We start from the raw sequence: 15,567 nt of genomic DNA, 5'->3' as shown, positions 1-15,567 counted from the left end.
TCATTTCCGTTGCCCGAGCGGAAAATATAAGGCCGCCGTTCATTCGCCAAGGAAAAATAATATTCATGAAACATGTAGCTGAGTAGGTACTGTGGCATATGTGTGTATATCACTGAATAAATAATACGTTTTAGGAGTTAGTATTGAACTTTTCAGAATTAATCTATTATAATTAAAAATCAGACAACTCCTAAAGTCTAAATTAAATCTCAAAAGTTACTTTTTGGTTATATTATTCTTTTGTAAAGTATACATAATATATGTCAATCAATATTGTATCATACATAATTTTAATTTGCATGAATTAAAATAAAAAAATAATGGATGTAGTTTTAGCATTACATTAAATTATTTTTTATTTAAATTTAAAGTGCTTGCTCTACTTGACATAAAAATATAATTATAAGTGAGGGGGGCATAACTCAATTGGACTTGTTAGTTATTACAGACAATCTGTACTAAACTTTTTAATTATGTATAACATATTTTAAAAATATAAATTTATTTTATTTTATAATAAGTTTTACTGCATAATTTTTTTTTGCTATGGCAAGAAACTCAATTGAATTACTTTTTTTAAAAGCCAGTTGTTTGTTGTGTAGTACACTTTAGATCCAGGAATTAGCTTGATAACCCATATGTAATTTTAAAATCTACATATTATTTAACATACTATGTGTATACACTTTGTCGTTTGTATTGAATAACAGATGAGGGTATATTTATCTTGGGACATATTACTATAAAATTTAAAGTGACCCACACTGTCAATTTTTTAATTATGTGTAGTCATCTGGGATATACATAAAATAATTATATAAATAATCTCTTCAACAATTTAGAATCAAGACTTAAGAGCTATCAGATTCTGTTACAAGGTTTAATCATATATTAATATGGTCATTTATTACTTAATTTATAATAAGAATTTAGGTATTTAAGTAGAGAAGAACTGGTCAGGAACTCAAATGTATTTACTCAACGTAGGTAGAGAGATCTTGGAATATAATAATGTTTGAAAATATTTATCTACGTACCCACGTTAATTTATCGAAGTTATAAGTAACTATTAGCTATAATTGTTTATTTATTATTCACAGTATAATAATTAATATTTAAAACATTCCTAATAATAGTCGGCGTAAAGTCCCGGGCGTATAACCATCTATGTTACAGGTCTGTAATATAGAATCAAATTGCTTAATATTTATGACGACTCATTGTTTTATAAACAAAGAATGCCACCCTTGCCACTTGCTATGATCTTCCATCATTATATTTGAATGTTGATACGAAATAATTTTCCTCGTCTGCTTGATATAACCACATATTAATATATATAAATATGTCGTGGTCGTCCCATTTTCCTATTTCCTTTAATAATAATGTTCGTAAGTTCACCGTAACGCATAGAGCGTCCCAACATTTTCCTACGTCTGGTTTCAATAATGTTTATGATCAGTCTTTTCTTTTAGTTTGTAGATCTTCGTTATTTATTATTATGAAAATATGAGGGATTAAAATTTCATACAGACCTATATTGTATTTTGATAGGGCAGATATGACAATAAAAGTTGAAGGCTCACCTAATGTATGTACATCTGTGGATACATATGTATGTTCATGAACATCACATCATGAATATCACGTATCAACTACATGTGATGTATGTGGTACCTCTCATATCATTATAATAATAATAATCTCAGGACAATTCACACAGCACCATCTAAACCCATGTTTAGCTAGCTAAAGGTTGTATTATGGGTACTAGATAACTGATACAAATACATAGATTTTTTCTGTAAATATGAAAACACCTAGATCAATCAGAAACAATTATACTCATGAATACAAAAGATTGTGCCGTACGAGGAATCGAACCCGCGATCATTGGACGAAAAGCGGTGTGCTAAACCACTAGACCACCGAGGTCCTCATAAGAAATTAAAGTAAGGTGTAATATATCCATATCCTGCAATTTCACACTCTATAATCAAACTAATATACAGTTTACAGATCAACCTATTTGGCTGCTGAAATAGGTAAAATAGAGATACTATGCAGACTTTGTAAACCTTGTACAGTAAGTACAGACAAAGATAATAGATACGGTAACTATATAAATACAGGTATCTTCTGTATATATCTTGACTACGAAAAGGCACTATTCCAATAATTAAAGAGATCTATTAGAGCATACCAATACAGACACACGTGTGTGGTGGATACGGCTCTGTTCTGGTAAGAGATAGATAAGATGAAACATTGGATTATTTATTTCTCTTGTAACCATCGAGTTTCTTTCTCTTACATATTATATATGTAAGAGAAACGCGCATTTATACTTCGTTCCCGTAATTGCTTCTTACCAAATTCTGAAGTGAAAAGAAATGTTGCAGATTTTTTCTTACTTCGTTCGTAAATTGCGGTAACATTATCTTCATTAACTTTGAATTGGATGGCTTTCATACACGAAATAGATTACATTATTGTGATAATTCTACGCAGTGTGTTAGTAAAACCCAGGTAAGCCTTTACTAATAAGTAATTCACTTACCTCCCTTAATTAACATGCTTGTTAGTAGCTTTAATGAATTAATTATTTTAGGTATAGAAATGTTTTCTGTATAATGATACCTTTTTGGGACTCTGTTATTCTTTGTACATGTTACTAATGTTTTTATCTCTAAAATAGTCATATTTACTAAGACAACTTCATTAATATAAAATATGAACTAATAAGATACATTTGTTGACAAATTATTATAGAATATCATTTTACTTTATTAATAAATACTATATAATAAATAACATAATATGTCTCTTTATATTTATTTGGATGTATTTTCTTTTATCTATATCAATATTATAAATGCGAAAGACTGTCTAGATAGACACTGAAAAGACAAGGATCTGTTTGTTAACTTTTCGTTACTAATAACTATCAATCATATCAAAAATAAGAAGGAAGATTATTATATCACTATGATGAACATAGTCAATCTTTTATTTGAAAAGACAACCCGAAAGGAAGTGAAACCGGACACAGTGTATGATAAATGTATTTAAATAATTACTTGCATTTAAGTATTATTAAATACAAGTATGTTTACGTTATTTCCAACTATTAGATATATATTTACATTGCAGGGAATTAGAGGTTAGTCGAATAAAGTTTAGAAGGTCAACAGAATACTGAGCCACTAAACTTTAGAATGTATACAATACAAATGAACTCGGCAAGTCCCCATAGGTTATCGCAATTAAATTTCGTGACAGCTTAAAATACGACATTTTCAGAGTAAATGTCTCCATAGAAATGTTGTTCATTTCTGGTAACATACAATAATGAATTTCTAATAATTAAAAATTTATAAAAAACTATCTGTTACCTGCGATTTCGTGTGCAAAATCTTTCGTTGACAAATTGTCTCTAAATCTTCTAAATAATCCGTCCACTCGTTTAGTCGCTAAAAGGTAACAGATGGGCAGACACATTTTTGGATTTAGAATATTAGTATGGATTGATAAGTCATATATTGCAACAATTCTTTAAATGATTCGATTAAAAATAATTAATTTTATTTTGTATATCATAGATAACTGTGGACTCCCTCCGATATCAAATCGCTTCATCTTATTTCGCAGAGAAATTACCGGGTAGAGATTCTTCAGTAATTTCATTGCTGTATCTCATCGATCATACTGGTATATGGCTTGCAAAGTAATCTGCTGGTGGCAGAATGAAGTGAGAAAGAGGGATGAAGGCGAATTTTGTTATCGAAGTTTTATTTTCTAGATTGCCATAGAGTTATATTTTGAAGAGACATGAAAAAAGTGAGTAATTATATATTATATAAATAAATTAATAGTAATAATAATAAGATATATTATCTTAACTCGTAACTTTTCTATCATATATAATGTATTAGAAATAAAAAATATATTATCGTAAATTATATATTTTTTTCTTTTTCTTTTTGACTCTCTATTTCATATATTCTTCTTTATATTACATTTCAAACGTTTCTCTCTGATTCTGTTATCTTTTCGTTAGGTTCTAATTGTCAGTTGTCCTCCCTATTTCATTGTAAGATTATGGAAAATGCCATAATGTGTTGAGTTCTTGTTATATAAATAAAAAAAAAAATTAATTAGACGTATCACGGTAATAGGTGGTATATATGTATACAGGAGATGACAGTTATCTTTTACTATTAACTGGCATATCAGTATATATATATATATATATATATATTTTACTTAACACATTATTAACATAAAATGATATCTAACCCTTATGATTTTCACCTGAATATAACGTCACTCAAGTAATATTTACGTGACATGATCTGAATAATAATTCGACTGTTCATGTCACATGTGAATTGGCTAGGCGCAGACTTGTCGACGGGCCCGGAATAATTTCGGAAAACTGTCTAGCATTTCAGGGCATTGAGTTTTTTCTAGAGAAACTGCCTACTCGCCTTTTCCCCAATGGACACAAAGAAAAATATTTACTAAGCGTTATTTCTATTAAGTTAAATGGTTTTCTGTTAGCCTTCTTTTGCTTTAGTCTAGCTATATACTATATACTGCAGCGCTATCCAATTAACACTGGTTAAATGTACTATTTAAATATGTATACATAATCTGTTTGCAATATTTAATTAAAATCCAATCAAATATAATTTGATCTATTAATAAACATCCAAATATTTATAACCACATTATCATATTTTTATAAAATATACATTAGGATATTCAGTACGACAATATTCCGCCGTGTATTATTACATTTATCGAAAATAGGTGTAATTAAATCCTACACACATAATAACCATCATTGATTGTAGATTAATTGGGTGCTATAATTTGATAAACCTGGTTTAGCACTAGTAATAAACCATTCACCAATGTATTCCTTATTACAAAATGAAGTTTATCTCTAAATCGTGATTCGTCTATGTTCTAAAGTTAGATCTGCGATGCCCCTAGTTTAACAGTGGTCTAAATGCAAAAATACAAACTCCATTTTAAAAATTCTATTGTAAGTTGTAGTTTTTGGAAAAATATTTTTACTAAATTAAAAATACATTAACTAAAAATATTTAAAGCAAATTTTACGACAATAAAAATATATAAAAGACGTTATTTGTTATTTTTTCACTCATTTGACTTTGAAATAGTCACCATTCGAACGATCCAATAAAAATATCTCGCCGTTCCTTTTCTCCGTATAGGATTCCTACTTGTAATTTAAAACTGATTTTCAGCCTAATAGTACATTAATAAATATTATATATTATTGAAATAGTTATAATGAAGACATAGATAAATAGAAATAAATTTATTTTTAGTTTATACATTTTTCTTTGAACTAATATTATTTTTGATCTTTTCACAAAATGGAACGTAATTGTACGGTGACAGACATTGACTTTTCTGTATGGAATACATAATGAACGATTTAACTGTAGTACTAAGTAGTCCTCTGTTAGATCTGGATTCGTAATAATGTTAGGTTTATTCCAAGTATTAACTTTAGGAATGGTTTAAACCACGACCATTTAGACCACGTTTCGTCCGAGTTTTAACAGATTTTTTGTAATAAGACCGATTGTGTTTATTTTTAACTAGCTGTACACGCGAATTCGTCCGCGTGGAACTTAATTTTTTTCTGAAATAAAATGTATTTTCTAAAATAAAAGTTACTTCTTATTACATCAGCTACTTCCCAAAAAAGTTTATCAAAATCGGTCCAGCCATTTCAGAGATAAGCTAGAACATAAAGACACACAAAATTTGTAAAAAATGTTTTTTGGTGTATGTACCGTATTTATATGTATGTAGTAAAAACGGTTAATTCAATATTACAAACAGATACTCCAATTTTATTCATATATATAGATTAGATACTGCAACAGCAGTGTCTAATTTATAGTATTTATTCATATCAAATCGTTTACACTACGAATGTAATTTAGATAAATAGATTAAAGTTACGACAATGAGAAATACATCGTTCAGATGCGAGCAGAGTCTATTTTGCAAATTACGTACTTGCGATTATTTTAAATCTGTGAGAACTAAAAACATCTTACATATCTTAATAATATTATAAACAAAAAAGTTTATAAGTATGGATGTATGTTTGTTACTGTTTCACGAAAAAACTACTGAACAGTTTCTGATGAAACTTTACAGTAATATAGCTTACACATCAGAAACACATATAGGCATAAATCACATCATGAAGTTAAATAATGAAAAAATCACAATTCTTTTGCAAAGTCTGCATAATTTCTCAAATACAGAAGGTATTACATGATATAAGTATCTTCTCAGGAGTATTAAATATAAAGTTTCCAGAGAATACGAATAAAATTAATCTAGGAGAGGACGAGGCGGGTGAGTAGATTTGCCCTCTTACCACGTTGGATTCAAATATTCTCGGGAAAATGTGGCCATATCCTCCAAGTTGTTCTCCAGAACATAATCATTGGGTTTATAATCGTAATTATATGTATATATATAAAAAATGTAAGCGATAGTTGTCTGTACATTGAGAATACATGAAACTATGATAATTATGCTTTATTCAAGTAATGCAACTCTAAACGAAAACTTAGAGATTTTTTTACAGAAGTGAAGCCTGGTAGAATTGGATTGAAGATAAGGAGGCAGTTAGCATATCCTAGCAAAGTTAACGTAAGTTAATCACGGCGGATGCATTTCTAAAGTGGATAAACTGGAATCTGATGGTACAGTAAAAGAATTGGAGGGATGTGGTCCTCAATAATGGGAACTAGTTGCTTCATACTAGCTACGCTTAGCGTCTATTAGGTTGGTCCCTTTTAGACACCATCATGGTTAATTCCTAGTGAATTCGCCTTGATGGACTAACTAACCGACTTTATGTTCATTCTAGAACAGTGGTTCCCACCAACAACCTTGAGTACCCCTTATTGTAGCAATCACACTAATATGATAAATGTGAAAGTGTGTGAGTGTGTGTATGTTTGTTTTACTGATAGCCGCACGTACCCCTTGATGCAACTTCACGTACCCCCGGGGGTACGCGTACCACTAATTGGAAAACACCGTTCTAGAATATCTTACTCATGCCGCGACAGCGTATATTGTTAACGCAGTCGGCTGCACCATTCCATATTTATCCATTAAAATAAAAGTAAAAGCATTGTTAGAAATATTTCATATTTTATGTGGATTATTATAAATTTTAGTTTTTTCACTATATTTATTAGTACATTCTTCATCCTATCTACTTGAAAGTTATTTTAGTATTCTCTTTATAAAATAGCCGTCTCCAAAGGCAGGAAGATATTAAATATTTTCATGGTAATATATATTATATATATACAGGCTATGTTCTATTTTATCACGAATAACTTTGTTTAAAGTTATTAGACTTTAAACAACAATTATGCCGATAACTATAAACCAAAGAAGAAGACGTAATGTCTTTTGTGTGTAACTGATTTTAGGATTTGTACAAATGCTTACATTCGCGGAAATATGAAACGAAACAAAATAAAGCCTGTGTTAGACGAGACTGTATATGAAAGTAGAACAAGAGAAACAACATTTCAAAGTAGGGGAGTACACGATATGGGATAAAATACATACCTAATATGATAGTACCTATCTAAAGTTTCTGAGGTATTAAACCGAATTGAATTGCAATCTGGGATTGCAATATGATCACAGTGATATTAAAGAATATTATATTGATGTTAATACGTATGTTTATTCTTACTAGAAACTATTGGAATAATAATAATAATAAACTAGGATTATTCACACAACACCCTAGTCTCAAGTTAAGCAGAGCTCGAGTTAAGGATACTAGACAATTGAAAGAAATACTTTACTTCTTTTTTTGTAAATCCATACATAATATATGGACATAGAAAATACCAAGAACAATACAAATAATCGTACTCATAAATTAGAAATATTAGTACTGGGCGGGAAACTGAACCCGCAACTATTGGCAGTCGATGAGCGAAACCGCTACACCAGCGAGGCCATTAAAATATAAGTAAAAAAAACTTTTCTTTTAGGAAATAAAATATCATCGGTTTACATATAAAATAGTTAAACATGAAATATCCTATTAATTTTTGGTTTAATATCGGTGCTTCCTTCGCACTAAGAGATATTTCCACATCTGAACTCTTTGAAACCAGTGGGTCTCTCAAGTACTACCCTACCTACTTAATATAATAAGTAATATACTATATGTATGTCATTGAAAGATGGTCAGGTGCTTTACGAAGTTAATACGTGATAATAAGATTAAGTTATCTTATGGATTAAACAAGACAGGTTGTTTAAGGGTTTGTAGCCCTCTTTTTTAGAACAATGGTATGGATCTGGGATAAAGTTAATCCGGGATAATTAAAATGCTACATGAAGAATTACTTCGGACAGGTTTATATTTAATGTCCATTATGTACAACTAGCTGACCCGCGACACTTCGTTTGCGTTATATTTCCCCGTTTTTACAACATTTTTCATTGCAGCCTCTGTGCCTATAGTCCGTATAGCCTTCCTCGATAAATGGGCTATCAAACACTAAAAGTGCGCGGAGAGTAATGTGAACGCGGTAGCGGCAGCGAACGTGTATGGCCGTTATTGTGGTTCTATTATCATTAAAATTATTTAACAAGTTGATTTATTCATTTGAAGTCACTTGAACGAAGTCGTAAGTAAAAACAGAAGATAACAAATAAATATATTACCTGTGACAGTTAAATTGACGCCAATGTTCCTGGTCTGCGAAATAAGGAAGTCGACACGGCAGTGATATAAAGCTTGGTCGTCCTGGGTCAAGGTCGATATTGTGAGGGCTGTGGGCTGGCTCACTACGTCTGCTTTTAATCTTCCACTCGTGTTGAAGACTTCATTCGACCATTCAGTCTCTATTCGCGCGTCGAAACTGTAAACATCCGTTGTATTTATTTCTAAGATAATAGCAATAATAATAACCCTGGACTATTCACAAAGTGCCATATATTCTAAGCAAAATTTGTGTCATGGGTAATAGACAACTTAATTTTTTTCTACATACATGTATATTATTCATAGAAAACTCCTAGACCAATACAAACAATAATAGTCATAAATAAAAATACATCGTGCGAGGAATCGAATTCACAACTATCAGAAGTAAGGTAATGTGCTAAACTGCTAGGTCTCCGAAGCTGTCAATTATAATTAATATCGATAAAATTTAAGGCTCCATTTTAAAAGAAAAAAATATTTCGATTACATACAGGACAAACACGAATATTAAGTTCATCGAGTGAAAATCAAGCTTATATCTTCAACGTAACTGAAGATATCCCGTGAATAAAAAAACATTCCATTATGATTGATCTTTTGATAATAGGCTGTACTAAGTAGGAGATTAGGATTTATTGTAATGGTTAGTTAATATCTCTTCTAATCTCTGAACAATATAACCAAAACCGATAGCTATCTCTTTTTACCGTTTATTTTTATATAGCCTATCTTAATCGGATTTTGGAATAGGATCCACTGTCATTTTGATATGCTTTTTTACATAGTTATGTCGCTTTGATAGGCGCCCCATCCTTGATAAGGTTTATCAGATATTGGGAGCATTAGATATAATTTACGGGCGGTAAAGTTAATTTTATTGTAATAGCGAGAGGTATTTGTGTCTTTTGATATGCTTACAATTGTGCACAATTATGTATATACCATACCTATAGATGTTTGGACGTTAAATATTTACATTGTTAGTCACTCCGGAAACTTTAAATGACCCAGGAGAAGTTGTACAGTAATGTATTTTTAGTTATTTATATATATGTAGCTATCCTTTTATCTACGTAAGTAAGTATGTACTTGAAATACAAATTGTGTGTTCTTTTCACCCAGGCCGATAAAGACAGGCGCGGTGTCCTGAATGGGCTAGTGGGATTTGTTTCTTTAACACATTTTGCTTTATTTTCCAAACACGTAGTAGTGGTCAATATCCTTAAAATCGGACGAGGGTGAATGAAGTGAACAGACATTAGTTGAGTACCGCCTACTCTGACGAAGTGACAAAGATTGGTATCCAAGTTTCATCGGGTCGAGTTTTTGCTAATTAAGAGAATGGGGACAGTGGGCCATTTACATTGGTAACCTAATTTCGTTTTCTTTAACAAATTTGTAACTTAACTAGTGATCAGTGATAATTTCATATCATGTCAAATTATTAATACACGACACGAGTTCACTAAAACTTCATATGTTGCTATATCTATGTAATGAAGTCGTGTATTACACTGATTAGTACAAAATGTAAAGCCCGATGTTTCTAGGTAACAAACACGTAATTATTTCACTCAGTACAGTTTTGAGGTTTGCTTTTTAGAAACTGTGGCATCGGTCATTGCTATTTCGTTTATATTTGGTTTCTATTGCGACCTAGAAATCTCTTCTCTCCATAATAGAATCGTTAATAATGGAAGCAATTATATGTTACTTGGACTTCAATTCAATTAATCTGTTTTTAAGAATAAATCTGGATTTCTTATCAAAGATTAGTGTAGATAGATAGATGTTAATCAGGGTCCATAGATGGCGAAAGTCATCATAACATTTAAAACTTAAAATATCAATAATATGTATAATTCACTATTATACATATTATTATATTTACTTATTAATCATCTTGTTGACTTGAACGATATAGACGCATATTTATTCAAAGTAAAAGTCTTTTGAAGTAACTAAACATTTCTGATTCTCCGAATTTATTCAGAATTTATATCTTTAGTAAATGAAATAAATGTAAAATATAAAAGTTATAATACAGTATTAAATATTTTGAAGTGATTGTATCTTTCTTGGATATTATTGAACTTAAAATATGATTTGTGAAAAATATCTAACTTGAAGGTTTATCAATAGTCAACTTACTGCGAAAGAGAACTTCTAAATTCAACGAAAATTTCTATTCTTTTTTCGTCTCTATGTTACGGTATATTTTTGTCAAAATAGAACGGGTTTTGATGATTATTTTTAATCTATTGACCTTGGATATTATTATAATAGTATATTTTTTATTGATTACCATACCAGTTCCATAAAAAATATATATTTCTTGGACCAAAATGTCTTTGTAATTAGTTATATACGTCATATGCTACAAAACGTAGGTATACAAGAGGTAGGTATTATGTAACTATATGTCTTGTATAACATAATGGAGCTTCTAATCAAACTCAGATTTATATATTTAAGTATTTTAATTTCGACAACGTTTTACAAATTAGGTAAGTACAAAAGAAGAGAACTCAATAATCGACGAACGTCTATATAAGAAAAAAAAATAAAAATTATGCAGGTATACAAAAAACAAGTGCGCGACTATATAATGCATCTTCTTGGTGCTATTAAAATATATCAGGCGCTTTAGGCCTGAACATCTTCCCGCCCGTTGAAAGGAATTTCAACGTTGAAGTTCTTCAATAGTTGGCAACGGACAGATACGGACCAAGGGTCTGCGTACACATCCCTTTATGGTATTGATGTCAGCAACTCTGGAAATGCCATCTGGTCCAGGATACAAACGAGCTACTCGACCTAGACGCCAGTTTAAAGGAGGCACGTTGTCTTCCTGTAGGAGAACCATATCACCAATATTCAATTGAGCTGTGTTAGATCGCCATTTAGTCCTTTGCTGTAGTTCTGATATATATTCTCTTTGCCAGCGATTCCAGAAATGTTGACGAATTTTCTCAAGGCGGGCATAGCGTTTCAGTTGATTTTCGTTACAATTTAGTAATGATGGTGAAGGCAGCGCAGTCAAGGGTCTGCCAATTAGGAAGTGACCAGGAGACAATGGAAGTAGATCATTAGGGGGGACGACAAAGGGCATAAAGGACGACTATTAAGTACAGCCTCCACTTGCGAAAATAATGTAGAAATTTCCTCGAATGTCAAATGACTATTCCCTATGACTCTTTTTAAATACCCCTTTGCGCTCTTTACGCCTGCCTCCCAAATACCCCCAAAGTGAGGAGCGTAAGTAGGAGTAAATATGAACTTAAAGCCTTCATGATTTGCAAAGTCAGATACGCTGTCAATGTTTGATTTTAGAAATTCTCCTAATTCTTTTGCTGCGGCTACAAAATTACGACCATTGTCGCAAAATATCTCTAATGGTTTACCGCGGCGCGCGACAAATCGTTTGAGAGTCATAATAAAAGACTCCTTTGACAAATCGTTTACCGCTTCTAAATGAATACATTTGTATCGCAAGCATACAAACAGACACAAGTATGCTTTAATCAATCTACTGCCACGTCCCTTTCTATTTAGTATATGAAAAGGACCAGCGAAGTCCAAGCCAACTGATAAAAATGGGAAGTCGGGAGTTATACGTTGGGAAGGTAAATTACCCATTTTAGGGCAAAGTGTTTTGCCACGAAGACGCCTACAGCGTACACAGTTGTTAACAACACGCCTAGCTAGGTGCCTTCCATTGACAGGCCACACAATTTCTCTCACTACGGCTAATAATAACTGTGGGCCTGCATGCATATGACTTATGTGTTCTCTTTCGAAAATGAGCTTGGTTAAATGGTGAGATGCATGTAAAAGTATAGGATGCTTCTGTTCATATGTACAATTAGACGCATGTATTCGTCCTCCAACCCTGATTAATTTGTGATCATCTAGAAAAGGAGACAACTGCAATATTTTCGACTTAGAACTTAACATCTTATTATTTGATAGTATATTTAATTCTATTGGATATATTTCTTGTTGAGCAATGCCACAGAGTATTATAAAAGCTTCATTTAATTCATTTATAGTTAATTTTCCTGAACGTTGATTTTTATTGTTTTTTAAATTATATATAAACCTCATTACGTATGCTAAAATTCTTTGTAGCTTGGTTAAATTAGAATAACGGTTGATTTGAATTATTGGATTCGGAAGCATTGCTATATTTGTGTTAATTTCGGGTAGTGTTTCGTAGGGTTCAGTACAAGATTTTAATATTGGCCACTCAGCCTCATTCTGAAATAAAAATGAAGGTCCCGTCCACCATAAATTTGACATAATAATTTGATTACCATCCAAGCCCCTGGATATTAAATCTGCTGGGTTAGCTGTAGTAGGGACATATCGCCATGCTGAAGAATGAGTGAGTTCGACAATCTCACTAATGCGATTAGCTACGAATGATTTTAGTTTCGTGACGTCATTATTGATCCATGACAATACTACGCTAGAATCGCACCAATGAATTATGCGATCTGGTGTGTACCTTATGGACGTCTCAATATCCCTACATAATCTGGCAGCAAGAAGTGCAGCAGAAAGCTCCAAACGAGGTATTGTCATGGGTTTAACTGGAGCTACCTTGGATTTGGCACAAAGTAACCTTACGGTAATGTCATTGTTTGCGTCTATTGACCTCACATACACACATGCACCGTAAGCACTTTGAGAAGCGTCGCTGAATGAATGCAGCTCCACACATACAGGTGAGTCGCAAATAACCCACCGTGGAATCTGTAATTTTAGAAGGCAAGGCATATTTTTGATAAAGTTTATCCACTGTTCCCTAATATCATATGGGACTGGTTCATCCCAGTCTATCTTTTGTAACCATAGTTTTTGTAACATCATTTTAGGCTTGATTATACATGGACTTAAGATACCTAAGGGATCAAATAATTTAAATGAATTTGACATTATTACTCGTTTTGTAACTGTTTCGTATTCTAGGTGAAAATTTATCGGGAAATGCAAACAATCATTCGATGGGTCCCAACCAAGCCCGAGAGTGTTCGAAGACTCACTAATAGTTAAATTTTGTTGCGTATCTATATTTGAATTTTCAAACAGATTTTCCAAATTACTTCTATATTTTCTTAAATTAAAACAACCGGATAGTAATATCTCTGAAACTCTATTTTGTATATATCGTAATTCAACTGCATCATTAGATCCAGTGACAAGGTCATCAATGTAAAAATCTCTTTGAATAATACTACTAATTAATTCCTCTTCCTGCTCTTCCCCTAATTTTTTGATACATCTTGTGCTCAAATAGCTCGCACTTGCCGTACCGTAAGTGAGAGTATTTAATTGTAATGTTCTGATGGGCTGGGACTCATCTTCTCTCCACAGAATAAGTTGCAAGTTTCTATCCTCCGATTTCACTTGAACCTGGCGATACATTTTCTCAATGTCACCAGTTAAGAGGTATTTGTATTGTCTTGCTCTTACCAAAATGGAGAAGAGGGAGTCCTGTACATTAGGACCCACCATCAGAATGTCATTTAAAGAATACCCCGAGGAAGAGGGAGCGGACCCATCAAACACTACTCGAAGCTTGGTAGATTCACTACTGTTTTTAAATACAGCGTGATGACATAAAAAGTAAGCTGGATTTGGTTTTAGTATAGGACACTCCGAGAGATGACCTAATTTCGCATACTCTTTAATAAAGTTGGAATACTCCAGTTTTAGTTTAGGCTGCCTTTTAAACCTTCTTTCAAGACAAAGAAAACGTTTTCTTGCTAAATAAAAGGTATCTCCAAGGCAGTCTGTGGAATCTGTTAGAGGTAGTTTAATACAAAACCTGCCAGTATTTAGGCGAACTGTATTGTCTATGAAGTGCTGTTCACAAATTTTGTCGTTCTTACTCATCACTGTTTTCTTAGGAAGTTCTTCAATTTCCCAAAATATTTTGAGCATGCTATCAATATTAGATTCTACTTCAACATGCGATACTGAATGATGACAATTAGTATATTTATTGTATGAATTATGTATAGAATGCGTAGGGCCAGCTATCAACCAGCCAAGTTTAGACTTTATTAATATAGGTTTATTTGGACCTAGAGAACGTTTTTCGTTTCCCAAGATCTCCCAAAACAAATCAGATCCTATCAAAATATCAACTGTACCAGGTTGATTAAAAGTAGGATCTGCTAAATTGATGTCTTGAGGAATGTCAAATTTATGTACATCTATAGGGATCTTTGGAAGATCACTTGTTAATTTATTCATTACCAAACACGACAGTTTAGCAGTAAATTGACTATTTAGAGATGTTATTTGTGTAATACAGGTTTCCCTTACTTTATCATTGCAGACATTACCGATACCAATAACATTTAGCGCGTCTATAGGATTAGAATCTAATGAGAGTTGGTCCTTTAATGTTTTTGTAATAAATGAGGACTCACTACCACAGTCCAGTAAAGCACGTGCCTTTTGTGTCATACCAGTATTAGGATTGCATATTTCGATAACTGCTGTACCCAATAATATAGTGGTATTATTTTGTTTTGAAAAATTAACAATAGTTTCAGATTGGTCAGCACAATTAGAACCAACTGAAGTAGTATTGTTGTGAAGGAGACTATTATGTCTTTTTTTTTTGCATTCGCGACAAGGTCCTAACCGGCAGTTATTTACAGGTGCCCTTGGCGAAGACAATTAGCACACAATTTATATTTGGTAACCTCAACCCATCGGTCTCATATGGATTTTTT

General features: G+C 32.1%; 1 protein-coding gene and 1 pseudogene across 1 annotated transcript; both read right to left on the bottom strand.

The window, feature by feature from the left end:
- The window catches only part of LOC131847742 (hemicentin-1-like), a 38,541-nt pseudogene extending 26,860 nt beyond the window's left edge, over positions 1 to 11,681 (bottom strand).
- Positions 11,682 to 11,869: 188 nt separating this feature from the next.
- On the bottom strand, positions 11,870 to 15,295 carry LOC131847604 (uncharacterized). The gene has a single exon (XM_059197205.1). It carries the CDS (start codon positions 15,293 to 15,295, stop codon positions 11,870 to 11,872), a length of 3,426 nt encoding a protein of 1,141 aa, XP_059053188.1.
- Between the last annotated feature and the right edge of the window lie 272 nt (positions 15,296 to 15,567).

Source organism: Achroia grisella, unplaced genomic scaffold (assembly GCF_030625045.1).
Source record: "Achroia grisella isolate CSIRO2021 unplaced genomic scaffold, CSIRO_AGI_Agris_v1 utg540, whole genome shotgun sequence".
NCBI lineage: Eukaryota > Metazoa > Arthropoda > Insecta > Lepidoptera > Pyralidae > Achroia > Achroia grisella.
Note: the sequence above shows the minus strand (reverse complement) of the source record. Positions and strands in the feature narration are given on the sequence as shown.

What these genes read in the sequence shown, in the direction of transcription:
- LOC131847604 (XM_059197205.1), bottom strand. Translation starts at nt 15,295, where the DNA reads ATGACACAAAAGGCACGTGCTTTACTGGACTGTGGTAGTGAGTCCTCA.